At 36.9% G+C, this 26,306-nt stretch overlaps 3 protein-coding genes and 1 long non-coding RNA gene across 4 annotated transcripts; all 4 read left to right on the forward strand.

Annotated features, from left to right (window-relative positions):
• Positions 1–449: 449 nt before the first annotated feature.
• On the forward strand, positions 450–1,289 carry LOC133717436 (uncharacterized). The gene is made up of 3 exons (XR_009849622.1): positions 450–595; positions 668–769; positions 845–1,289. It is a non-coding gene; the product is annotated as an uncharacterized LOC133717436 (long non-coding RNA).
• A 9,053-nt stretch (positions 1,290–10,342) lies between these two features.
• LOC133736736 (putative 4-hydroxy-4-methyl-2-oxoglutarate aldolase 2) lies at positions 10,343–12,111 on the forward strand. Its single transcript, XM_062164334.1, has 2 exons — positions 10,343–10,472; positions 11,390–12,111. Exon 2 carries the CDS (start codon positions 11,404–11,406, stop codon positions 11,902–11,904), a length of 501 nt encoding a protein of 166 aa, XP_062020318.1. The 5' UTR covers positions 10,343–10,472; positions 11,390–11,403; the 3' UTR covers positions 11,905–12,111.
• Positions 12,112–17,590: 5,479 nt separating this feature from the next.
• LOC133736748 (signaling peptide TAXIMIN 2) lies at positions 17,591–18,426 on the forward strand. Its single transcript, XM_062164343.1, has 2 exons — positions 17,591–17,878; positions 18,159–18,426. Exons 1-2 carry the CDS (start codon positions 17,781–17,783, stop codon positions 18,280–18,282), a joined length of 222 nt encoding a protein of 73 aa, XP_062020327.1. The 5' UTR covers positions 17,591–17,780; the 3' UTR covers positions 18,283–18,426.
• A 4,260-nt stretch (positions 18,427–22,686) lies between these two features.
• Positions 22,687–26,152, forward strand: LOC133724833 (uncharacterized). The gene is given in 4 exon segments (XM_062151711.1): positions 22,687–22,925; positions 23,826–23,993; positions 23,995–24,221; positions 25,475–26,152. Coding segments are annotated over 4 exon segments (999 nt in total). The 5' UTR covers positions 22,687–22,760; the 3' UTR covers positions 25,914–26,152.
• Positions 26,153–26,306: the final 154 nt, after the last annotated feature.

A 26,306-nucleotide genomic window follows, 5' to 3' on the forward strand; every position in this document is an offset into this window, starting at 1 on the left:
TCACCATCGACATGCACCGCCTGCAGTCACCGTGCGCGACCACCACAGTCGCGACACCATTGCCCTTCCTCCTTCGTCGATTTCCGACCATCACCTCGCCACACCGACGCCACCGCCTGACTCAACAAGCAACGAGGAGCAAAAACCCAGAAGTTCTGCCACCCACCGAGGCTGGACGACGCCGCACGCACATCGCCGGAGTCATGGCTCTGCTTGTCTCTGTTCTTCGACTTCCGGCGAGTTCAGGCCACACCACCACTATAAATGAGTTCAGGGCATCACGATTTTCCATAGCCCTCTAACTCCGACCCCCCCAATTTCGGCCAGAGCCGCCGCTGGCACGTGGGTCACCCATTGTCACCGTGAACCACCTTATCACCACCACTGGCAACTTGCTTAGCTCGTTTTGGGTAAGCTCAAGTCGAAACCTTTTTCCCATACTGGTTAAGTTCTGTTGGAAAAGTTATGGACATTGATCTTCAAATCCCTAACTCTGTCATTTAATTGGGATTATGTGAGGTTTGTGGAATCTGGAAAATTGAAGCTTTGGAGAAGAGATGAGCTACTGGGTCAGTTTCGATTGAAATCAAATAAGGTGAGAATCACAGACTCTGTTGAATACGAAATTGGATGAGGGTTGTCCATTAACTAGTGTTTTGCTTGCTAGGAATTTGAATGGTTGACAGTGGTGGAATACAGCTACGGTGAGTTCGCTTCTAATTTGGAGAAGAAAGGAACTATTGGTTCAGTCAAATTGGTATCGGGATTGGTAAGGACCTCAAACTCTATTCTGGATGTGAAGTTGGTTGAGTGTTGAATATTGATTGTATTGTTTTTCTGCTAGAGGTCCGAATGGGTTGATGGTGGTGAAGTGCAGCTATGTTAAATCGACCACTAGTCTGGAAGTGAAGAATGGTAAGGGCCTGGGTTTGGTGATCTTATAATGTTGTGGTTAAACGAAATATTGAGTTGGTGGTGATATTGATATGTTGTTTAGTGGAATGGGATTGATGTGAAACTGTCCTTGGTTGATTTAATTTATTAGAGAGATTAATGTTGGATTGGTGATGAATAAGAGTAGTTGCTCCAGACGGTAAACAATGACAATGTCTATAACTATCATTCCGGATACCACGGTTGTAAGAAAAGAAGTAAGATGGTGATTGTTAACAAAAATGTAAATTGCTCAAGTTCATAAGGAATTGGTATCCGAAATGAAGTTATATTGGCTATTGATCATTGGGCCGAACTTAATAAGAAATTCGTTTAGTAAATACTTTGACGATTAAAAGGGAAATTAAGGAAGCTAAGGTATACCAAGAGAATGGAAAAGGTCTAACGAGTTGACCTAAAAATTTAATTACAGATCATTGCTTTGTTAAATTATCCATGTCCCGAAAATTGAGATAAATTTATTTAATGGAATGTTCGGGAATGGAAATTGTCAATTGTTTTCTTAAAGAAAAAGGTTAAAGAAATGAAGGTCAAAGTGTTAAGTACAATCACCATATCCCGAATGATTCAAATGCTACGTCGATCATTTGGGAATGGATAATAGACTTTATCCATTATAGGAAGATCTCTACAAACATAAGTTCTAGATCACTGTTCAATTAAAGGATAATCCGATGGACTTTAAGGAAATTCAATAAATGCTTTAGGTGTTTGGTTAATTAAGTTAATGATGTCGAGTTACTCATTGGTTAATTTTATTATAAAGGACTCGTGCGTGTGCATTTGGAATCGGACGAAGTATTGAAAGTCGGAAACGAAGCTAAGTTTGGGCGAGGACTCCAATTCCAGGTAGGGTGAGCTGTCACTTCCTTGTTAGAGGCTTTTCTATATGTGGAATGCTCTAGTATAATAATATGTTGCCTGCAAGCATGCTTTTGGTTGTTCATTAGTCGATGCCTCGTGATATCCGTGTTTCCATAACTGATAATTGCTTATTGCGAAAACCGAGGCTAGACTTGCATGTTGAGATACTGTACCCATCGTATGTTTGTACTTGTGACCTGAAAGTGAATGGGACCTAGACGCGTAGATTCCTAGGGATCCCACGGTGTCGATAACCGTGAACCTCCGGAGGGGGCCGTGCTCCTATGTTTGTCGAGGAAGAGTGAGTACAGACAGTGAACCAATCATAGGAGACTCAGGGCAAAGAAATGGACACTTTCGCTACTTGTAGTCAGAAGTACTACAAAGTAGTTAGCCGGTTCTCGAAGGATGACGAACCAGGTCGGTCACCGATTTATTTGAGTTTAGCCGGCAGGTAAGTATCTCAGAGCTCCAAGTTGTGTGAAACATGCTGCATATGTTTTATAAAAGAAACAAATATTTGTGGTTGCCTCTTTTTAAAGTATTTTCGATAAACGTGCACAATATTATGTAGTAAATATTTTTGATTATTATTATTATTTTCAAACCTAGCATGGTTGGGTCGGCCCTTACTGGGCATGCGAGGACGAAAGCTCACCCCTACAACAGTGTGCAGGTTTCGAGCATGTGGTCGGGGAGCGTGCAGGGAAGGAACTTGGTCCGGCTTGGTGTATTTTTCTTTGACTTTATTAAATTAAGATCTTAATCCTTTACCGGACTTTGAAGTCTCTTTTTATTTACTTTTGGATTAAATACTCGTTACTCCTCATACTTTTCCCTGAAAAACAGTTTGGTCCATCGCCTTTTAAATTAAACTGAATAGTCCTTATTCTCTCTAATTCTCATATAACAAGTCCAAAATAATCTGAAATGACTATTATGCCCCTCATTTTCTATTTTTATTATTATTTTTATTTTTTTCTCTATTTTTTTAATTTTTCTCCCCTTTTTTTATACTCTCTCTCTCCCTCCCTCCCTCTCTCCTGGCCTCACGGTCTCTCTCTCTCCCTCGACCTCTCTTCTTCTTCTCTTCCTCTGCCATCACCGGAGACCACTGTATTCCGGCCACCATCTCACCAAAAACCTAAACTCTCCCTTTCTCTCTTCTCAGCCGTGCGTCCTTCTCTCTTTCCCCTGACCTCTCGCTCCCTCTCTCTTCTTCTTCCCTCTGCAACCACCGGAGAACACCATCTCCTACCACCATTTCCCTAAATTGAATCTGCATTCCACATCTAGCTTAAACTAAACAAACCTTTTCCAACACAACGTTCATCTCAAACCCAGAAATCTAATACAGTGAAAGAACGAAACCAAGAAACACAGATTCAGAAAACCAAATCCCACTTCTTCATCTCCACGAATCCCAATAATCAAATTCGTCTATCCTCATATCGGAAGCCTTCAAGTCCTTACTCGTCAACCTCCTCCTGGTCCTCGTTGTTGAACGAACGCGCTCTCATTTTGCCCTCCTCCTCTAGCTCGGCAACATCGTTTTACAACTCCGAAGGTGGACTCGGTCCCCGATCCGCCACCCCGAGTCGCTCCCGTTCTGAATCAATATACCAGGGCTCGCGGTCGTACGGCGGCGTCTTGCCGGTAGAGTTCGCGGCGGAGGAGCTTATGCCCGAGACGGTGGATGCTTCGAGGTCTGGGGATAGTGTGTCGGTCACGATTCGGTTTTGACCTCAGGTAATTTTGGTAGATCTGTGGGAATTGGATCAGAGGTGATGCGATTTGGGATAAGGGGAATTTGAATCGTTTGATCCTAGGATTTTTGAACTGAGGTGATGTGATTGAATTGTTTGGTTTTTGGGCCTTTTGGTTGCAGCGAGAGAGAGTATCACAGAGGAAATGCAAAAAAGGGAAGAGGCTAAAGATGCGAGCTTTGAGGTTAAATATATATTTTGAGGAGAAAGATGGAGACTTTGGAATTCTGGAATGGACTCGATTTTGCTTGTAATCTTAGAGCCGAAGAGAATTTGAGAGGAGGAGAAGAAGAAGATGGGGAAGCAATCGGTGAGGATGAAGAGAGAGAGAGAGAGTATAAAAAAAAGGGAGAAAAATAAGAAAAAAATAGAGAAAAAAAATAAAAATAACAATAATAATAAAATTAGAAAATGAGGGGCATAATAGTCATTTCAAATCATTTTGGACTTATTATTCAGTTTAATTTAAAAGGCGAGGGATCAAACTGTTTTTCAGGGAAAAGTATGAGGAGTAACAAGTATTTAATCCTTTACTTTTTTATTTATTTATTTCCTACTCGTTTACCAAAAATTTCGGGAGACCCGTAACCCTGGGGCGCGTCTCTCATACTTGTAGTTACTTAGTGATTTTCCTTCCAAGTTGGGCTCCGATTGTAAGCCCAAATTCTTTAGCCCACTTTAAATTCCGCTTTTGAAAATATGTTGTTCGGTTGCTAGAATGATTTGTCCAAGAAAGTGTTTTGTAAACCAACAATCTAAACCCAAAAGGCCTTGCGATTTCGGGTTGATGAGTTATCAGGATGTTATTCGTAACCGTTCGTATTCATTGTTGTAAATTGCAGTTTTGAATGCCTTAACGGTCACCAATTTGGCTGAAATTTTGTAGGGATGATCTATACATTATGACCTAAAAACTGAACGGTTAAGATGTAAAACTATGATCGGAAAGTGGGGAAAAATGAGAAATCCGTACCTAATCCTTAGGTACGGACGTCCGCAGCCAAGAACCCCTGTATATATATATATATAGGGTTAAAGTCTGTTTAGTCCTTGTACTATGCCTCTCTTATCGTTTCAGTCCCTGACATTCCAATTTAATCTGAAAAGTCCCTAAGGTCTCAATTTCCGTCTAATAGGTCCTTTCCGCAGGAAATTAGGAATTGGCCTTGGGTGAAATGTCCAATATACCCCTCAGTTATTTTTTTTTTTTTTTTTTTCCTTTTTAATTTATTTTTTTCCTTTTTTTCTTTTCCTTTTTAATTTTTTTTCTTTTTTCTTTTTCCTTTTTAATTTCATTTTTCCTTTTCTTTTTTTTTCCTTTTTCCATTTTAATTTATTTTTTTTCTTTTTAATTTATTTTTTTTCTTTTTCCTTTTTAATTTCTTTTTTTGTTCTTTTTCCTTTTATTTTTATTTTTTTCCTTTTTCCATTTTAATTTTTTTTTCTTTTTCCTTTTAAATTGTTTCTTTTTTCTTTTTCCTTTTTAATTTCTTTTTTTTCTTTTTCCTTTTATTTTTCTTTTTTTCATTTTTCCATTTTAATTTCTTTTTTATTTTTTCTTTTTAATTGTTTCTTTTTTCTTTTTCCTTTTTAATTTCTTTTTTTTCTTTTTCCTTTTATTTTTCTTTTTTTCATTTTTCCATTTTAATTCCTTTTTTTATTTTTCTTTTTTCCTTTTTAATTTATTATTATTTTTTTCTTTTTTCTTTTTCCTTTTTAATGACCATCGTATTCTGCTGCATCAGTAGCTCCACGTCGGCGAACCAATCCAGATCGACCCGAAACCCCAATTCTTGTTCTCCACGCCAGCGACCATTTTTCTTTTCCATCACTATTCTTCTTCTTCACTTCTGGTTTTTGTCAACTTGGCCATCAAAAACCACCATTTCAACCAAACCCAAAATCCAAATCACCATTTTGAGCAAGACCCAAAAACCTTAGAGTTTGAAAAAATGGTAGTTTTCAGTGAAAAGTTAAAAAATGGTAATTTTCAGTGAAAAGTTTCCAAATTGAGGCCTGATGTGGAGAGAGAAAGTGGGATTTGAGTGGGAGAGAGAGAAGTAAGCTGTGAAAACAAGAGGGGAGTGGTTTAGAGGCGAATTTCTGAGCTGATTGGGAAACAGATGGGTTGTGGAGTTTGATCGGAATGGGATTGGTGGGTTGAGGAAGTAGAAAGTAGGCAAAACGAAAAAGAAAAAAGAACTTAAAAAGGAAAAAAAATTAAAAAGGAACAAGAAAAAAAGAAATTAAAAAGGAAAAATAAAAAAGGAAAAAAAAGAAATTAAAAAGCAAAAAAGAAATGAAAAAGAAAAAAGAAAAAAGGAAAAAAAGAAATTAAAAAGGAAAAAAATGAAAAAAAAAAAGAAATTAAAAAGGAAAAATGAAAAAAAAGGAAAAAAGAAATTAAAAAGGAAAATGAAAAAAATAAATTAAAAAGGAAAAAGAAAAAAGAAAAAAGAAAAAATAAAGAAATTAAAATTGTAAAAGGAAAAAAATAAAAATAAAAAAAGGAAAAATGAAATTAAAAAGGAAAAAGTAAAAAGAAAAAAAGGACAAAAAAATAAAAAAGAAATAACTGAGGGGTATATTGGACATTTTACCCAAGGCCAATTCCTAATTTCCCGCGGAAAGGACCTATTAGACGGAAATTGAGACCTCAGGGACTTTTCAGATTAAATTGGAATGTCAATGACTGAAACGATGAGAGATGCATAATACAGGGACTAAACAGACTTTAGCCCATATATATATATATATATATATATATATATATATATATATATATATATATATATATATATATATATGAATATGATGTTTAATGAAATACTTTATCATTACAGATCTGTGAACATGATGATTCACTTTTACTACTAGGGGACCGCCTGTTGCAACAATATGTCGTTGATAATTATATCAAAATTGAAACACAGAAGTTATGATGGATTCGTTGCAATCAAACTTCTATTCGACGCGAGTTGTATGATGGACTACAAGACTCGCTAAATTCTGGTGAAAATAATGCAGGTACAAATCTTATCACGTACTATAGTAACATTTAAGGTTGGCTTTAATATGGTTATAATGAAAATATTCATGAAATGTTACACTTTCAAATAGGTAACATTGGTCGCAAGACCGTCTTGCCATCATCATTTATTGGAAGCCCACGTGATATGAACCAGAGATATCAGGATGCAATGGCTTTGGTCCAAAAATATGGCAAGCCGGAAATATTCCTCACAATGACATGCAATCCAAACTGGGAAGAAATAAAAGCAGAGTTATTACCTGGTCAAATAGCACAAGATCGTCCGGATCTAACTACAAGGATATTTCGTGCCAAATTTGAAGAGTTAAAGAATGATGTTATCAAGAAAGGAGTCTTGGGTATAGTGGTTGCATATGTATATGTCATAAAATTTCAAAAACGTGGTCTCCCACATGTTCATATGCTTCTGATGCTCGGTGAAGATGATAAGTTGGCAAACCCTGATGATTGTGATCATATTGTTCGGGCTGAAATACCAAATCAAATTGAAGAGCCAGAGTTGTATAGTGCAGTGTTGGGGCACATGATACACGGTCCATGTGGACGCAAAATCAAAGATCCCCCTGTATGAAGCATGGGAATTGCAAGCGAGGTTATCCGAAGCCATTTTCGTCGAACACATTTCAAGGAAATGATTCTTATCCTGTCTACCGTAGGCGAGACAATCAAGCACATATGCAGTCTGATCTTAATGGAAATACACCAGTGGATAATAGATGAGTTATTCCATACAACCCTTGGCTACTCACGAAATATGATTGTCATATCAATGTTGAAATTTGTTGTAGCATTAAGAGTGTCAAGTATTTGTACAAATATGTCTACAAGGGTCCAGACAGAGTAACATTTGAAGTTCGACCTGAGGATAATCAAGATGAAATAAGAAATTTTGTTGATGCAAGATGGGTTTTTGCACCAGAAGCTTTGTGGAGGATATTTAAATTTGTGATGAACAGAATGTATCCATCAGTGCAGCGATTGCAAATTCATCTTCCCAATAGACACAATGTCTTCTTTAATCCCAATGAACCTATAACAGACATTCTGGAAAATGACAAAAACTCGATGACGATGCTCACCGAGTTTTTTACCAACAATCTATACTATGAAGGTGCGCACCAATACTTATATCGAGAGTTTCCTGAATGATTCAAGTGGGATGGGAAACATAAGACATGGGAAGTACGGGAGACCAACCAAAAAGTAATTGGAAGAATATATACCGTATCGCCTTCAGAGGGAGAAAAGTTCTACTTGCGTGTTCTTCTTAATCATGTTAGAAGACCTACCTCATTTGAGGATTTGAGGACAGTTGATGGCATCTTACAACCAGCATTTAAAAAGGCAGTCGAACAACGAGGTTTGTTAGAAGATGATGATAGTATCAGACAATGTTTACTTGAGGCCTCCAATATACGTATGCCATCATCCTTAAGGAGATTGTTTGTCACCATCTTGGTTTATTGCGAGCCGCATGGGGTACGAAGTTTTTGCCATGAATTTTATCCCTTCATGATAGAAGACTATCCGTCTTCAAGCACCACGGATAATACACGTATCACAAATAGACTTTTACGATACTTGAATGGATTGCTGGTGCAACATAGTAAGTCTATTTCTCATTATGATTTGCCTGAAATGACTGAAGATCGTGGTACAGATTCAACACTGCCAAAGGTAATAGAAGATGAGGTTTCAGTTATCATCCCACAAGAGGATCGTGATGCGGTTCATCGTTTGAATAAGGATCAAGCTTTTGCGTACAACTCAATAATATCTGCTATTTAATGTCGTGAAAATGCTATATTTTTTGTCGATGGTCCAGGAGGGACCGGAAAAACATACTTATATCGTGCATTGTTAGCAACCTTGAGAAGTAATGATCATATCGTATTGGCAACTGCAACTTCTGGAATAGCAGCAACAATATTGCCTGGTGGAAGGACGACACACTCCCGGTTTAAATTCCACTCAATCTTGATGCGTCTTCCACATACTCGATTAGTAAACAATCTGATTTATCAGAGTTGATAAGAAGATCATCAGCAATAATTTTGGATGAAGCACCAATGATGAATCGATAAGCCTTTGAAGCTCTTGATCGAACTTTCAAAGACATAACAGGCATAGATTTGTCATTTGGAGGAAAGGTGATGATTTTTGGGGGAGATTTTCGACATGTTCTTCCTGTTATCCATAAAGGTACGAGGTCTGAGATGGTGCAAGCCAGTTTAATTAATGCTTCCTTTTGGAAGGATGTAAAGATCCTTCATTTGAGACAAAATATGAGATTATCAATGATCCTGAGTTATCAGAGTTCTTACTCCAAGTTGGTAATGGAGAACGACATACTGTGATTGAAGACATAATACAATTACCTTCACCTAGGGTCTTACCATGGGAGGGTAAAGAATCAATCAACCAATTAGTCAATAAAGTGTTTCCTAATTTGGATTGCCATGTAAATGATGCTTCGTATATGGTTGAAAGGGCAATAATTACTCCAAAAAATGATGATGTAGATGTACTCAATGAAATGATCATAAAGCGGTTTCCGGGACCAGTGCGCATCTTATACTCTTTCGACTCTGTTGAGGATGACACAAGAAATATGTACCAACAAGAATTCTTAAATTCAATTTCCCCTTCTGGTATGCCGCCACATCAATTGACGATAAAAAAGGGTGCTCCTATTATGCTTTTGAGAAATATTGACCCAAATATGGGGTTGTGCAATGGTACGAGATTGACTTGCCATGGATTATATTACAACCTCATTGATGCAGAGATTCTAACTAGACAATTTCCGGGAACAAGAGTTTTCTTACCAAGAATCACTCTAAAGAGTGCTGAAAGTTCAAGACTCCCTTTTGAGATGACAAGAAAGCAGTTCCCTGTAAAGTTGAGTTTTGCCCTTACCATCAACAAATCACAAGGACAAACAATACCAAATGTGGGTATTTACCTTCATGATCATGTGTTTAGTCATGGACAGTTATATGTGGCTTTATCAAGAGGAGTTTTAGAGGCCACCACCAAAGTTTTAGTCAAGAAAGGCTCATTCGAAGGCGAGGAAGGGATGTTCACAACTAATGTTGTCTATAAAGAGATTTTACTTCCTTCCGGTTAATGCGATCTTATAAGGTACATATAATATTATTGTTAATTTGTAAAGGCAATTTTAATCGAGCTAAGAAAACTCTATATTTAAACTATTTATATTTTGCAGGACACCATGGGTAACATCCACACTGGCCAGTCTACCTATTTGGGTGATAATAATATTTTCTATTGTTATTCATCATTATATAAGTTGCGTTAGTTAGTTTTTGTTATTGTGTTTAGTTTGTTGTTTGTATGAGCATGATATATAAAAACTGTTGTTTGTTTGTTATGTATCAGTTACGTTTGTATTTTACTTCGTGTAGGATTAAGATGGTTGTTTCTTTTTCCATTTTCAATTTCTAGCGAGGGTTAAGGCTTCTATGTCCCCCCTTGACTAAGTGTACTATTTCGTTTCATTAGGTTGTAGAAATTTTCCTCGCACCGTCGAGGTTCCCTAAATAAAATATAGAAACCCAACCTCAAAATAGTTGCAACATAACTGTTTATGTTCAAAAAAAAATTGTAAATAATTAGGAACTTGTTAATATAGAAACAAAATAACAATTGTAAAACAAGACAAGCGCACGCGCAAGGCGCGTGCAGGAAGGCAGTATTAATAATGGGAATGAGAGTGACACTCAAACTCTGATCTCTTTGCGTTCCTGTGTCCTGCCAGCTCCATTCAAGGTAAACTTGCACCTGCGTTCCTGTGTCCTGCCGCTCCATTCAAGGTAAACTTGCACCTGATTTACTTCTATTTATCTTCGATTCCTTTCCATATTTATCATTTCAAGACACCCAAATATACCCAGTATGCGAGTTGTTAAAGTTTCAACCTTTACTGCTTTGGATCGTTGGTTGTATTGTTTGTTTCGATTTTGGCATGAGATTGAATCAAGTTACTGTGATTAATGAATAAATACACTACACACTTGGGTTTGTAATTTTATGTGCTTCCCTCCTGATCAGATTGCTACTTCCGAATTTTTGTACTGATCCATTGACCATAAAAGATCCAATCTTCCCTTATTGCGTGTTTTGATGGCTTCATGGGTTTCTAGTCATCTTTTTCGTTTCAATATGTGTCATCACATTTTGGTTTCTCCTAATTAGTTTGAGTTTAGTAGATATATTTATTCAGTTGTTCTAATACGGGACTTCGATTTATGATACCCTCTCCAATTGAGTTTCTGTAGTTTGATTCTTGGAATGAATGAATCTGGAAATCTAGGAAACATATGTATATAGGAACGCACAGTAATCATATACGAATGTGTATGTGTTTGTGTGGTAACAGATGAAAAACTGCTATGGACCTTAAGTTTGATTAGTTTGTTCAAGCAGTTGATTATTGTGAAATCTCATCACAAGAAACTTCTTTTTATACTTGGTTTTTCTTGTTTCATAGTCTAACATTTTCTTAGCAACATTTCTATTTGCTTAGTGCAATCAAGATTTCTGTAGTCTTTGATTGCTTATATTTATCAGAGTTAGAAATTTAAGTTTATAAAACAGACAATCCATTGTGGTATTTAGCCTTGTGCATGAAAAACCAAAACTGTATTTGATGGTGCTAAAATGGAAAGCCAAGTTTAGAAGCCCATATTACTGGTCTGATAATTACTGTGATCTCTGTCTAATCCTGAAGGTGCTTGGGGACAAATGGCCTTGGTTACAACTGCTGAAGTCTGCGATGCACATTCGTCGCTCATTGTAAGTGGTGAGCTTCGGGTGCTTGAGCCAATCTTTCAGATATATGGGCGGCGACAGGTCTTCTCTGGACAAGTAGTTACCTTAAAGGTATTCGAAGACAATGTTCTGGTTCGTGCGTTTCTTGAGGAGAAAGGCAATGGCAGAGTTCTTGTTGTGGACGGGGGTGGAAGCAAGCGGTGTGCAATATTGGGTGGCAACCCTGTAGTTCAAGCCCAGAATAATGGCTGGGCTGGTATAGTGGTCAATGGCTGCATAAGAGATGTGGATGAGATTAATGGCTGTGACATTGGGGTGAGAGCTCTGGCTTCCCATCCAATGAAGGCCAATAAGAAGGGAACCGGAGAGAAGCAAGTACCGATAACCATTGCTGGGACAAGGATCAACGATGGGGATTGGCTTTATGCAGACACCGATGGAATTCTGATTTCTCATACGGAGCTATCTGTGTGATTCTCAACACCCTCTGGAATTGATCGTCTCCCTTGGAAAACAAGCTAGTCCCTGCAGCATAAAGTTTCTCAGTTCTGGATGTTTGTTTTTCTGTAGTTGCTCTACTATTGTAACTTGGTTGTATTGCTTCCTTAATTGCGATAATTTTACTGTATTCAGCGACTTACATGATGATCAATATAAATTATGTTCTGGTTTCTGTTTCTACTTACCATTCTAAAGTATACCTTTGATTTTGACTCTTCTTCAATACTGTACATCTTTTGGGTAAAGGCAACAGAAAATGTTGCTTTGACATATACCGTGATAGTGCTACTATAAGTAATGACTATGTTGCTTGAAGTTGTTGCTTTGACATATAGACCAACAGAAAATTACTACACCTAGGATTAGTAAGAAATCGCTAAAAGTTCAAGGATCTTTCATGGGATCATAGACCAACGTGGTCATCTTTGTCACTTACTCCTCTATAAAAGGAGACTCCTTCTCACTTACTCCACATTCCATTACATCCTCATGTAATCCCCTTTGGGCCGCAAGGCCCAACACACATAGTTAAACATTCAAGTGGACCTTAGCGGGAGACGAACCACTATACATCTTCTCTCTCTCTCTCTCTCTCTCTCTCTCTCTCTCTCTCTCTCTCTAACGTTAACTAAACCCCTCGATCAGCTAACATTAACACTATCATTCCTAACTTATTACCTTAAACTAGACTTTTCTTGGTTTTCAAACATATGAATCTAGAAGCACATGTAAAAGAGTGATGGAGAAGGTGGTTTTCATTACTAGAATCTCTAGATTCTGTATTGTGTTAAATAAATAGTTTATCTAAAGCTAATTACTTGACGCTGACTTCTTTTTTCTTTTTGATATCATGGAATATATCAGGCCATGTATTCTAGGATAGCAGCAAATAGGTTTAAATATGAAGATGCAAGGCAATGAATTCCACATTTCACATTTGCACATAAGTGCAGGTAGTTGAGCTAAAACACAGTAACAGAAATCAAAAAGGAAAATGAACATTGTGGATGATGATAGTTACAGTGTAATGACCAAGGCATAGTTGTATTGTTTTATGTGGAGGATGGAAGAAGTAAATTGTGGAAAGCTTCAAGTGTTGTCTAAGTATATATGCCTGATGCTGTTTGATATGTACGTGATCTTTAACTCATTTGTTTTTCTTCCAGGCATTGCCATCTCCCACTACCGGAACTTTTCCATTGCTTCCTCCTAGTGATGACAGTTCAATGCTGAAATTTGCAACTAATGAAGATGTTCGTAGGGGGAGTGGTTTTGATTCATCCTTCACGTTGAAGAGTCAAGGAGATCCTAAGTATCTGCCATGTTATTCTGGTTTTGAAAATCAGGTAATGGTTTCATGTCTTGAATCTTTCTTCCAGTAGTAATAGGGAAAGTTACGATGACATGCCTCCATTTTGGAACTGAGTAGGATTAAACTCTTCCAACAGTAATATGCATGTTTCCTTAAAATGGAGATATTGATCATTTAATTACTGTTGAACATAACTAGTCGATAATTATTATCAATTGCAACTGAGAGAAGTCCATAAAACAAATTTTTCTAATTTATAATATGTTGAATACTATAATAGTGGGAGCTGACATGAGTGAATAGTTTTGAGCAACTACAATGCATTACCATCTAAATTTAGACCTTCAGCTGATGCTGCCATGCTGTAACTAATGTTTAACCCAAACTAGGAGTCAAATATTCTCTTCCACGAACCTGACCATTTAATGGGGCTCGAGGTCCAAACAGATGGCCTGCCCCTTTAAATTTGGTAGATAATAGAAACAACTACATGCATGCCCACCATCTAATGAGATATTTAATATAATTATTTTTAATAGAATATGACAGTTTTTCCATTGCATTTTTTCTTAGGGATCTAATGTTGACTATCAAGCTCTTGTTTTGGAGCAACAACCAATGGATTTTACTAAACTATATGCAGGGATTACAATAAAATCTATTTTGGATTGTGTGCTTTTCGGTGATCTTCTGAACTAATTTTCTATGCAGAGATTACCGGTTTTCATTTAGAATGATTTGATTTGTCACGGTGGTGACATGTGTGTTCCTTAAAAAGAAAAGAATTTTGTTGTTGGAATTAATCTCTATGTTGATTTGTTGTCCTTGAGTCGGAAACGTGTTGTGTAGTTATTAGGGTTTACTCACACGAGCTTGCAAAAGCTTACCGGGTTTTTTGTTTCAACCCGGTGCACTATTCCATGGTGTAGGGGTTATTGTGTAGGTTAGAATATTGAGTGATCGTCATCGAAGCTGAGGTGTACGTTCGGTAGCGTGGACATCGAAGAGTACTCTTAGTTTTAATCTTCCGCTGTGTAGTGAGAGTGGTGGGTGTGTTTACTTATTGAATTGTTGTTCAGTTTAATTTGTAAACTCTTTGTAATATAATATGTAACTCTAAAGAATGAGTCGGTATTGACATTGGTGAGTTTAGTTTGTTTTGTTGGATAGTTTAAATGAAAATTTGTCTTAGTGTTTTCTTGTGCTTGTTAAGTTATCGCGTTTCGGATTCGAATTTCTTTATTTGAAATTCGGGGCGTGACAATTCAGAACTAATCTCTTTTATGGTTCTCAATATACTTCAAGATATGCGACCAACAGATTGCTTCTTACCGCCTCTTAAGGCGTCATTCCAATGCCTCTTCAATAACCTTATTATTATTATTTTTTTTGAATAAATAACCTTATTATTATTTGTCACAAGTAATATTCCATAATTAACGACCTTTCAAGCCCGATATGCATTAGGGGGATCGAGTGGCCAGTTGGGCTCTAACCCGAGTATTATATATATGAACATACATTTAGTGACAAACTACCTTTAAATAACTTTCCATGGTCAACATGTGAACCAAAATTTCATGGCAAAGAATTCCTACAATCTTCCAATATCGAGACTCACTGATGAAAAGTATGACCTATTGCCAAGTACACACCGGATGGTCGTAGTTCGAATTTCTACCTTTACACGTAAAGAAAGAGGGTCCATCTTCACCTTGCTGAATGTGTTTGCAAAAGGTTCACCTTAATCGCGAGTGTCATACAATGACTACATGCTAACAATTTCCACCCCTATATGTTAAGTGACTACCAACCGCACTTGAGTAAGGCATCTTTCTCACATCAAAAATAATTTGAATGTAGTTGCACCTTTTCAAGTTTCTGAGTATTTCTCCTCGAATTCATAGCTTGCTGACCAAAGAACACCTCGCTAGTACGAAATAGTGTAGTGTTGAAGCAATCTACAATTTCAAGAATAACATGTAGGGTAGTGACTCGCATCCACCCCAACATCATAACTCATCTAGATTAACCGAATGAAATCCGAACTATGTTTGAATAATTTCTTATTATGTCACGCCATAGAGAAGATTGCACCACACAAACATGTACTTAACGTTAGGTACTATATAGATATCTTGGAAATGTCGCTTACTCCCATAACCGAACTTGAAGTGGATACAAGCATCAATTGACAAATCATTGACATTGACAACGTACGCGATTAAGCTAAAAGTGTCATGGTGAGAACTCTACATGTGGCTCTTAAGATACAATCTACAAGGTAGACTCACTCAAACGTGATCCCGGAAATCCCAATGCAAGTTTATTTTCATGCCGACATAAGAAAACTACAAACTACTGTCTCTGTACCGTTCTCGATATGTAGATAACGAATTTGTTGAAGATGGTCATAAGCTTTCAATCTTACACATAATTACTCAGCTTGGTCTCCTAAATTTTTCATCTGTCAAGGTTAACTATTATTTTGTTTCCTTTAGCATCCAGCTGCCAACATTTGTGGGGTTCATTCTAATGAACACAGTTACTTAGTTCCAAGACGCTAGAGATTTATTTCGTGTTATTGATTTCTGGTTTAAAATAGACTATTTTAATCAGTATTAATTATTTTGTATCAAAATTTGATGATTGGGATTTAAGGGCAGTGACATGTGTATTTTTGTCGGAGTTTGTTATTATAATGGGAGCAAGTAGGCTCCAGGAAGATTGAGGTTGGATTGTGATATTAGAAGTATTGAGTTTGTATTTGCAGGTTCTAGGTAGTCCACTTTTAGGGGAAGTTCTGCCAAATTTTTGGTAGAATTTCTCATAAGATGGGTCCCGCGGGGTCACTTTAGATTTTAGGGTGAAAGGTGGTGCGGGTTCCGTCACTAGTCGACCTTATTCTTCGACCCGTAAACCCAAAACGATGACTCGATTCCTCCTCTCGATTCCGCCACCTTTGGTTGATAGACCAGTGGCGTTTGAATCTCCTCAGTGGCACAAACTGGGGCTTGGTCCCCTTTAGTTCAAACGTTGAGCTCTACATGCCTATATACTCGGATTTCAGTTTTAGTCGATATTAGTGAAAGCTAGTATTTTCAGTTATAGAGCCACTGTCGTGTTCCACTGTTGAAAGTGGCGGATTTAGTGTTCCTTGGGCATTTTTATCTTTAGTTGTACCTCTGAACATGAATTGATCTTTGAATGTATCTGACTGTCTCGTCCCCCTGAGAAGGGTTTGACCGCGGGGGGGGGGGGGGATGACATGTGACCCCCAGGAAAACTTGTCCTCAACCTAATGGCTTTGAGCGCAAATTGCATTCAAAAACTCGATGGTTCACAATATTCAACCATTCACACCAAGTGTCACATTTCACTACGTTCTTCATCGCTGCGAGAGCAGAGATGGTTGAGTTGGTAAAAAAACCCAGGCTTGAGCTGCCTCTGTTTGCTTTGCCATATGACAATGTTATTTTGATCTTGGCAAGAATGCAGATTTAGAAAAGACTGGACAATACAATTCATGCCGATAATTTCAGAATATTCAAGAATTGAGTTGGCATGTGTTGTGTTGTTGTCCTTATTGGAAAGTGCATTGAAAGTTTAGTTGGGAGTTAATTGATTTCAATGGTTGCGAATAAAACGTTAAGAATTATGGCCAATTTTGAACTCTGTTTGCTGTATTTTCCTTGGTTGGCATTTTGTAGTGAACTTGTTGTACATGTTATAAATGTTGAGAAAGAAGTTGAATTGGAATTGTGTTGAGTTTTCAGGTATCAAAAGGTGAGTTTAAGTTCAGGTATTAAATTGTCTTCTTTTGAAGATTAGGTATCAAAATGTTCAATTGGTCATACCTCAGGTACTATGGAAGAAATTTATCAAAAATGTGAGTCTAAGTTCAGGTATTAAATTGTCTTCTTTTGAAGATTAGGTATCAAAATGTTCAATTGGTCATACCTCAGGTACTATGGAAGAAATTTATCAAAGATTAAGGGATTCCCAAAGAAAAAATTAACAAAATTCAACTCTCTACGATACTTCTCCATCATTGATTCATTCAAAGAAAAAAAGTGAGAAATATAAAAAAGTCTTCATTGTCAAATCTGGATTATGATACGAATTCCCAATTTCATATTGCAAACCGTGCGGAAGTCTTCGGAAAAGCAGTGGAAGCTTCTGAAGAGCAAACTTCCTGAAATAACCTCCAACAAGTTGTACAAACTGGACCAAACCAACCTCACGTTTCCGAGTATATTTAATTCCTCAAGGACAATTAGGTCCAATTACAAAACAAACGCGGAGGCGGCAGTTACATATATATGGTCTTACGAATCCGCGTCCCATCCTATGAATCAATTCTCACAAAAGTCTCAAGTCTGTATATAACAACTTCAACCTCTTCTGTACCAAACCCACCTACACCAAGAAATCACAAAATTCGTATTACAGAGAAGAACATCTAGAGGTAAACCAAGGGTTTTATCGATCAGAGAAGAAAAACTGATCGATCAAGAACAAGAAAAACTGAGTGAGAATGGGAGGTTGCAGACCATTGGGTTTCTTGCTGGGATTGCCTTTTGCTTTGGTCGCCTTGGTAATATCTGTCGTGGGTTGCGTCATCTGGGTTTTTGGGTGAGTTGCTCCATCTTATTCTTCTTCATCATCATCTTATTCTTCTTGTACGTAAATTGCAATGCCTTTCTTTCTTAAATATCTTCATGGATATAATTTGGGAATGCACCGTCTCCAAATTGGGTATTAATTTTCTTGAATAATGTAATCTGTTTGTTTGCCCTAACACACAATATTCGGTGCTTTTCTTGATATTTAAAACCCAGAGACTAGAGTACTATTATTAGATTTCTTGGTGTGTACGTATTAACTTTGCATATGTGCATTTGATTCTTTGCAGGACTGTGTTGAGTTGTTTGTGCCCATGTTGCTGCTGCGTTGCTGGATTAGCAAACATGGCGGTGTCTCTTATCAAGCTTCCTATCAAAATATTGAAATGGTCCACTGACCAGATCCCTTGTTGAGGAAGATGTGAGAAATCTTTAGGAGGTTCGTTGTAGATTTGTTACAAAATTATTTGTTTGGGATTCTTTGGAAAATTCTTGATTTGTAATTACAATGTTCGACTCGAGTTCCCCAGTATTGAAAGAACAGAACTTTTTCCTTTTTTTTTTTTTTTTTTTTTTTGTCTCTGCTCTTTTCCTTGATCGGTTTAAATGGTTCATGGGATACATGACTCGATGATATTGGATCTTGACCATCATGGGTGCAACTTTTCAAATGAAAATTGGGCAATTAATCAATGATGATTAGGATCATCCATGGAATTCATTCAAAGGAATATTTAATGTGGTTTGTGGCTGGCATGAATCAAATGTACTGGTACTCGAGGTTCCCATTGACCGAAAAACCAACATATGGGAACCGAACCTCATTTTAGAGGACTTTTTTGTGGAGGCAATGCAACGTGGCAATTACTAGCATTGATCGGGGTGGTAGACTAGCTACTTCATGTAATTTTGGGCTCACAATTCACATGGAGAGATAGTCACCTTATACATATATTTTGTGAAGAAGAAGAAGAACATTCCTTTCGTCTGTGTAGACATTAGAATAACATTATGACTCATAAATAATCCGGAATTATTTAAAAAGTTATAAAAGTCAAAGGAATGCATATAAGAGCATGTTCAGCAGTTTGCAATTGACCGGCCTCCACGCTCCAGCTATGATTGCTGAGGTGGTGACCATAATTTCCCACCAGTTTATGATTGACCACTGGTGGTATGTTGACTGGCTTTAGAGTTTATATACGGTCACTTTTCGGTCGCATATCCACATCTCGACCATTCAGTTTTTAGGTACTAATGTATAGATCATTTCTACAAATTTTCAGCCAAATTGATGTTCTTTAAGGTATCTAACTCTCTTAAACCAATGGACAAACTAAATTTGTCCAACATGAACCCTACTAGCTTTAAGGCAGTTATCAATGCCTTAACGATCATTAATTTGGCTGAAAATTTGCAGAGATGATCTATACATTAGTACCTAAAAACTGAGCTGTCGATATGTGGATATGCGACAAAAATCCACCATATAGTGTACCATAGGCGACAGTGACACACGCCTAATTTACAATTTCCTCACATGTGTGGGTGTTAGGGCAGTATTTACATTGACTCCTAATTTCTCTCTTGCCATAATCCACTTCTGGTGGCATTTCATGGTATAGCCATGTCAATCGGTTTTCTTACTATACAATGAGATCTATGAGACGGGGAGATTATACATCTCTAGTAATATTGGAGGCACAGAATGCAAAGGGACAATAATGTGTGCTCTTCTAGAGCCATCAATCAGATATGTAAGATCTGAGATGATTGTTATATTAGCCTCATAAGCATAAGCCTTAGTAATGTTTTCTGGACACCATGGATAAAATTGCATTGCCTGAAAGTCACTCAAAACATAAAGTTTGAAGATGACACAAATCAAATTTGCAAGAATTGAACAGTGGATCTCATAGGATATACACGAAGCTTCTGGTTCGTGTTATACAGGTAAAACATGACGTTCAATTATTGTATTGTTGTTTGATGTAGATTAATAACAACAAATGCATTTTGAACTTCTGGCCAAAATGATTATTCGAAATACCGAGTTTAAACTTTATGACCATAACTTATGAGTGAAAGACTTTAGATGGTCATCTAGTTAGTTTGGTCATTGAGGAACTTCAAGTCCTCATGTAATTAAGGATCAAGGAACTACAGGTTCTGATCTCTTTTAATTACAAAATTCACGATCACAAATTTGGGGTATACTCATCCTCATTCGTCATAAACCAACGGTTAAATATCTGCTTACTTTTAAATTGGTGTCAATATAATTCCCTCAAAACTTCAGGTTTGAGGTTGACCGAGATTAAAACTCTTCGATAAATTGTCCATATATCCACTCGAAGCTTAAGGCTCGAGTCTGCACAATTAGAATTTCAAGTTCTAAGGTGGAATGCTTTAAGCAGGCATAAAGAAGAATGTATCAATCGACATATGAAAATTTACTCGAAACTTCTAGTTCGAGTTGACATAAAGTCAAATAAACTATGAATGAATTATATGTGTAATCGAAGCTTCAGGTTCGAAATTTTTTTCTATGAACTGCAAGTTCTAAGATTTTGTAATTTGAACTTCGGGTTCAAATAAATTTGGTGCTCGAAACTTCAGGCTCGAGGTGACTAAAGTGAAGCTTCAAGTTCACTTTTAACTAATTTATACTTTATACTCAAAGCTACGGGTTTGAGTTTTACTGTTAGAACTTCAGGTTCTACTATGAAATTTTGAACTTCTGGTTAAAAAAAAATTACATTCGAAATTCATATGTTCGAGGTATAAGTCTGTTGGTCCGTATGAGTAAAAAAAATTAATTTAAAAGATAAGTACTGTAACGAAAGTACATAACAAAATAGAAAAATTGCAGGGAAGAAAAATAAATAGATAAACTATGCAATAAAATTAACTGTGGAAACTTCTGGTTCCATTAATGAAGAAAATACACAGAACTTCTGGCTTCACAAAATGATAATCTTTTTTCTCTCCTCTAATCACACAAGAACATAATTTTATCTTGTGGAGAACGTAGCTGCTAGCTTTAGCCAAGTGCTCAAAATTGAACTTCAAATTCACATTGTCGTACGGAGGAGGGAACCCCAATACCAAAAAAAAAATTTGAGGAACTTCTGGCCCTCTTATAATTATTGGGGATCAAAAATATGTGAGTTCATATACTCGATTATATAATTCTGAGGATCTTCTGGCCCTCGTAATTGTATAAATTTGAGAGACTTCATGTCGCAATCTCTGAAGAACATCAATCAAGTCGTCTTGTAATCAGATCAAGAGACTTTAGGTCTCGATCAATTTTGATTACCATAATAAGGTGGTCAGATCAAACAATAAATCAATAAAATAGAGGCCAAAAAAAAACCTTGTTCGATCAGTTAAGTTCACCCATACGGTTTGTAGACCAAAGGAAATCAATTGCTTTGATACAAACCAAACAAATTTATTTCCTCACTGCAAATCTTGCATATGTGAACGGTGGTCTAGCCGTAACAAAGCATATATCTATGATACAGAAAAAAAACAAATTTGTTTCGAATCGGTATATATATATCATCTATAAACAATCAGATCTGTAAAACATGAGCCATAAAATTTCATTAAAAAAATTGGTAAAGCAAGCAACGTAAGTGCTAATACCAGCATCAATATTGATATACATTTAAACTATAATTGAATTAGACTGCATATCAAGATCATATTTTATATGATAACGACTTTTGGAGTCAAATAAGTAATAAAAGCATTTATTTGATGAAGGCTGGATAGAATCATCGGGTTGATCATACCATGATCCTTTAAATCTTGATCAATCTGAAATACCTACCCGTTAATCAATAGATAACAACAAATAAGAGAACCAAATAACTGATGAAGCTATATAGGTAAGAGCAAACAATAATCGTTCAATTGTATCGAAAATCATTTTACTTCAAAAAAAGGATCATAGGGCTGATGATAAATATCAATCAAACAAAACTCATAGATCAAGATTTAGGGTCAAGCAACAACGTTGCACCATATGACTCATGGATCATCATAGAGTTAAAAAAATAAATAAATAAAGCACTCAAGAAAACAGAGCAAAACGTGCTGATAACGTGTTATAAAGTTGAGAAAGTATGGAGAGAGAATAGTTGGGAGGAAGTAGAAGTGTTCTCATTCAGTCTCATTAGCCTCTTTTATATAGAGGTAGAGTTTACATCAAAGTACATAACTAATGAGTATTTACATGGACATCCGCATAGATAATAATATTTACAACATATATATATCTATATATATATATAATGGTAACCAGGTGTTTTTTCTTTGTGGGACTGGACTTGCTTGTTGTCTAGGTTGGGATGTTGGGTAATTAAGACTCTCCTCTACAATCAACGAATTACGAACATCTTGCTATGTCTCCTTCGAAGCTCAATTTTTTTTTTTTTTTTCATTTTCTAATGGTAGGACTAGTTCACTAGGCTCTGAGTTCATCTTTTTTACGTTGTTCTTCATCGAAAGGTCTACTGTTTGCCATCTTTGTACTTTGTACTGTAATAATTGATTATGTAAAATTATTTTCTTTTATCAAAATATGTAAAATTATTTTAGTAATAAGAAGGACATGTAAGTACAGCATTAATAAAATTAACTTGTCTGCTGAATCAAAAAAAAAAGAAAAAAAAAAGCATGTGATAAATTAAAGTTGAAAAAAAATGCCATGATCAGCGGGCTGGGAGGGCTTTCGACAGATTTCTGGAACCTTCCACACTATTCTCAAGGCATCAAAACTAGTACGCAATCCTTCCGAAGCAGACACCAAATTGATAATAAACTAGCCACAGCACAAAACCCAGAAGGGTCTAAAGCTCAGTGGTATAGAGGGAGCAACAATGGGAGTGGACTACTACAAGATACTCCAGGTCGATAAGAACGCAAAAGATGAGGATTTGAAGAAGGCTTATCGGAAGCTCGCCATGAAATGGCATCCCGACAAGAATCCCAATAACAAGAAACAAGCCGAAGCCAAGTTCAAAGAAGTGTCGGAAGCCTATGAGGTATATATCTCTTAACTTCATGTTCCCCTACTTATCTATTTCTTTCTGTATTTATGGTTTTAGAATTTCATGTTCATGTACTCGGGATTTGAAATTATTGCCTATCCATTTTGTTGTTTATGATTAATTACCCATTGCCAATCGATGATAGATAGACGCACTCAGATTCAAGACCCCTTATTGCTACTTTAGATTTACAGAGGTTGTCAAGATTGGTGTGTGTTGTGTTTTTTTTTTTATCGAGATCACAGAGTTCCTCAAATGCTTTCTAGGCTCAAAGACTAATCTGTGCCGGAAGATCATGTCAAAACGCTTTCTCCCCCCTGGCCACCAAGAATATATTGGGATTTAACTCCAATAAGCGTTGCCGGGATTCAAACCCGGGTGTGGGGGTTCCACACCTGGAGGCTCTTACCAACTCGACCACATGTGGTGGTTTGTGTTGTGTTATTAATCAGTATTGAAAGTATTACACATTGGATTGACTATAGGTGCTACATCTATGCACTGATTGGTTCGAATAGGTATTAGGCCTTGCCAAATCCAAAACAAAAACTTATCGGTTTTGTGATTGAGGTACTAGTTAACAAACTGAAATTTTCGGTATTTGATAATTGATAGTATCGCCAATTTTGGTACATCTGTACTTGGACATATTAATACCGGTTCTTTGCATTCTAGAGTATCATAATTCTATCATCTGACTTCAACATTTAAGCGTGTTATATATGAGTAACGGTGTCAAAAACTCAAAATTCGGTTTTTGGGTTTTCTGTATGCATTGTTGGTAATATGCTGATACCAAACGACATCAATTCGGTGACCAAGCACAACCCTTTGTAGTGGTTACTAGTGCTAAAGCTTCTGGATTTCATTCATTTTATATTGGCATTTTTGTAGGTTCTGAGTGATCCCCAGAAAAGAGCAGTGTACGATCAGTATGGTGAAGAGGGGCTAAAGGGTCAAGTGCCACCTTCTGACTTTGGAGGAGCTTCCTACTTCTCAACTGGAAATGGGCCAACAGCGTTTCATTTTAATCCTCGGAATGCAGACGACATATTTGCCGAGTTTTTTTGGCACGAGAGGGGGAGGGTTTTCAAGTAGCTTGTTTGGTGATAGTAGCTTCTTTGGTGACGATGCATTTGCTTTTAGAGAAGGTGGAGGTGGTTCAATGAAATACGGTGGTCCTCGCAAAGCTTCTCCAATTGAGAACAGGTTGCCTTGTAGCCTTGAAGAGCTTTACAAAGGAACTAGCAAGAAGATGAAGATATCCAGATATATTGCTGACACCAGTGGGTGAGTAACTATCCATTCATGTATCTTTTATGCGCTGTTAGGAACTTTTGGCTCTCTGACTTTAACATGTTAATTTGGTTTGCTAGTGCTTGCTGTTTTGGAGTTATATAGTTCCTTAGTTTTTCTTTTCTTATTCTTTTTCTCTTCTTCTTCTTCTTTTTTTGTTTTTGTTTTTAGCAAGGGTTTTTGGTTTTACTAGAGTTTTGTTTGTCTTCTCCATTCAAGATGACAGTTGAATGTGTGTGTGAAATGTGAACTTTACACTCTTGCTAGGAAGATACTCATTAAGCAGCTAAAGAGTAATTGCTTCTCATACTATAGATAATCAACACTAATCAAGTAATTCCGTTTTATCCACCTGGAAAAGCATGTCTATTTGGTAACCCTTTGGACTTTGGATAGGTGCTTCTGTCTTCTTATGCACAAGAAAGCTCAAGGCTTTCTGTAATTTAAAAGAAAATACTGCTTTGCCATTCTTGAAGTTTTAATTATTCACAGATGAATGTATGATAGATCTTATCTTCCTTTGTTGTTTATATACTAGGCTATTTTTATTTCACATGAAGTTCTTATTTTTATTATTATCTAATTGTTCAATTCACATTGAAGTATCTAACTATGGGATTCTCTGTGCGTGTATTTTTTTTATTTTTTATTATTGAATAAAAATGGGATTATGTTCTATCGGTCTTTTCTTACAATATAGTTTGCACACTCAGTCTCATATAAATAACAAGAAAATATAATAAGTTGCTATTACATGGTAATTTTTTTTCTTGGTCAATTTGTTAATCTTTCTGACTGGGTCTGAATAAGAAGCTTTATGAATTGAGAGAGGTATGCCTTGGTAAGCAATAATGTTGTAGACTTGTAGATGTAGTTGTCAGCTACAGAAGCGATATTGGATCAGCAGAGTATTAGTGCTTATTTTCAGTTGAGTGCATCTATTACAGGCTTATGTCATTCGAGGCACAGAATTCAGTACTCTTTAGCTGAGTAGCTGAGTTTCTTCTTGAGAACTCAACTATTGGGTTTCCCAATTGAATACAAATTTTCCAGAGCATCTTACTTGTAATGTCGTCCTACAGTGAGTTAGCAATTTAGTTTGTCATGGAAAGATCAAGTTATTGTAGGTTAAAGAAATTCTTGAATGCTGACTAATCATGCATCGTCATTATGTTCATATGTTCTTTCTGTTCAAATAACTTACCAGAGGTGGAGGAAATTATATCGCACAATTATTGTGGATGCAGGAAGGGCATGGAGGTGGAGGAAATTCTGACCATTGACATAAAACCTGGCTGGAAGAAGGGTACTAAAATTACCTTTCCAGAGAAAGGAAATGAACAGCCAAATGTTATTCCTGCAGATATTGTTTTCATTATTGACGAGAAGCCACACAGCGTGTTCACTCGTGATGGAAATGACTTGATAGTGACACAGAATATATCTTTGGTCGAGGCTCTTACTGGCTACACTGTCAATCTCACCACCCTGGATGGTAGGAGATTAACCATCCCAGTCAATAATGTAATTCATCCGAGCTATGAGGAGGTTGTTCCAGGGGAAGGAATGCCAATCCAGAAAGAACCCACCAAAAGAGGCAAGCTGAGAATAAAATTCAACATCAAGTTCCCAACAAGGTTGACAGCAGAGCAGAAGGCTGGAATCAAGAAGCTTTTAGGATACTGAAATTAATCCTAGTGTTCAGAAACTTGAATGAGGGGTAGACCTCGCATGGACATAACTACAAGTTTATGTTCCAAGTCTGAGAGGTTTACTCACTTCCAACTATCAGCTTGGTTTTGATAATACCATTTCCTACTTTGTGCTTAGGTTTTTTAGTGAATTTGCCTCAAAGTTATTACTCATCGAATGAAGATTACTTGGTAAGTGTTATTTGGCCTTGTTTTATTTTGTTAATCACTTAATCCTTGGTGTGGTTTTGACTGGATTTAGTTGTGACAACTATTCTTGCCCTTTGTTGTTTAAACCTCCCTATTATGTGACCTGCAAACAGACAATGGCCGGTTGAACAGCATTGACCGCTCATGTCAACCGCCGTATCAGCCGCCTCATTACAGA

Source organism: Rosa rugosa, chromosome 1 (genome assembly GCF_958449725.1).
Source record: "Rosa rugosa chromosome 1, drRosRugo1.1, whole genome shotgun sequence".
NCBI classification, from domain to species: Eukaryota; Viridiplantae; Streptophyta; class Magnoliopsida; order Rosales; family Rosaceae; genus Rosa; species Rosa rugosa.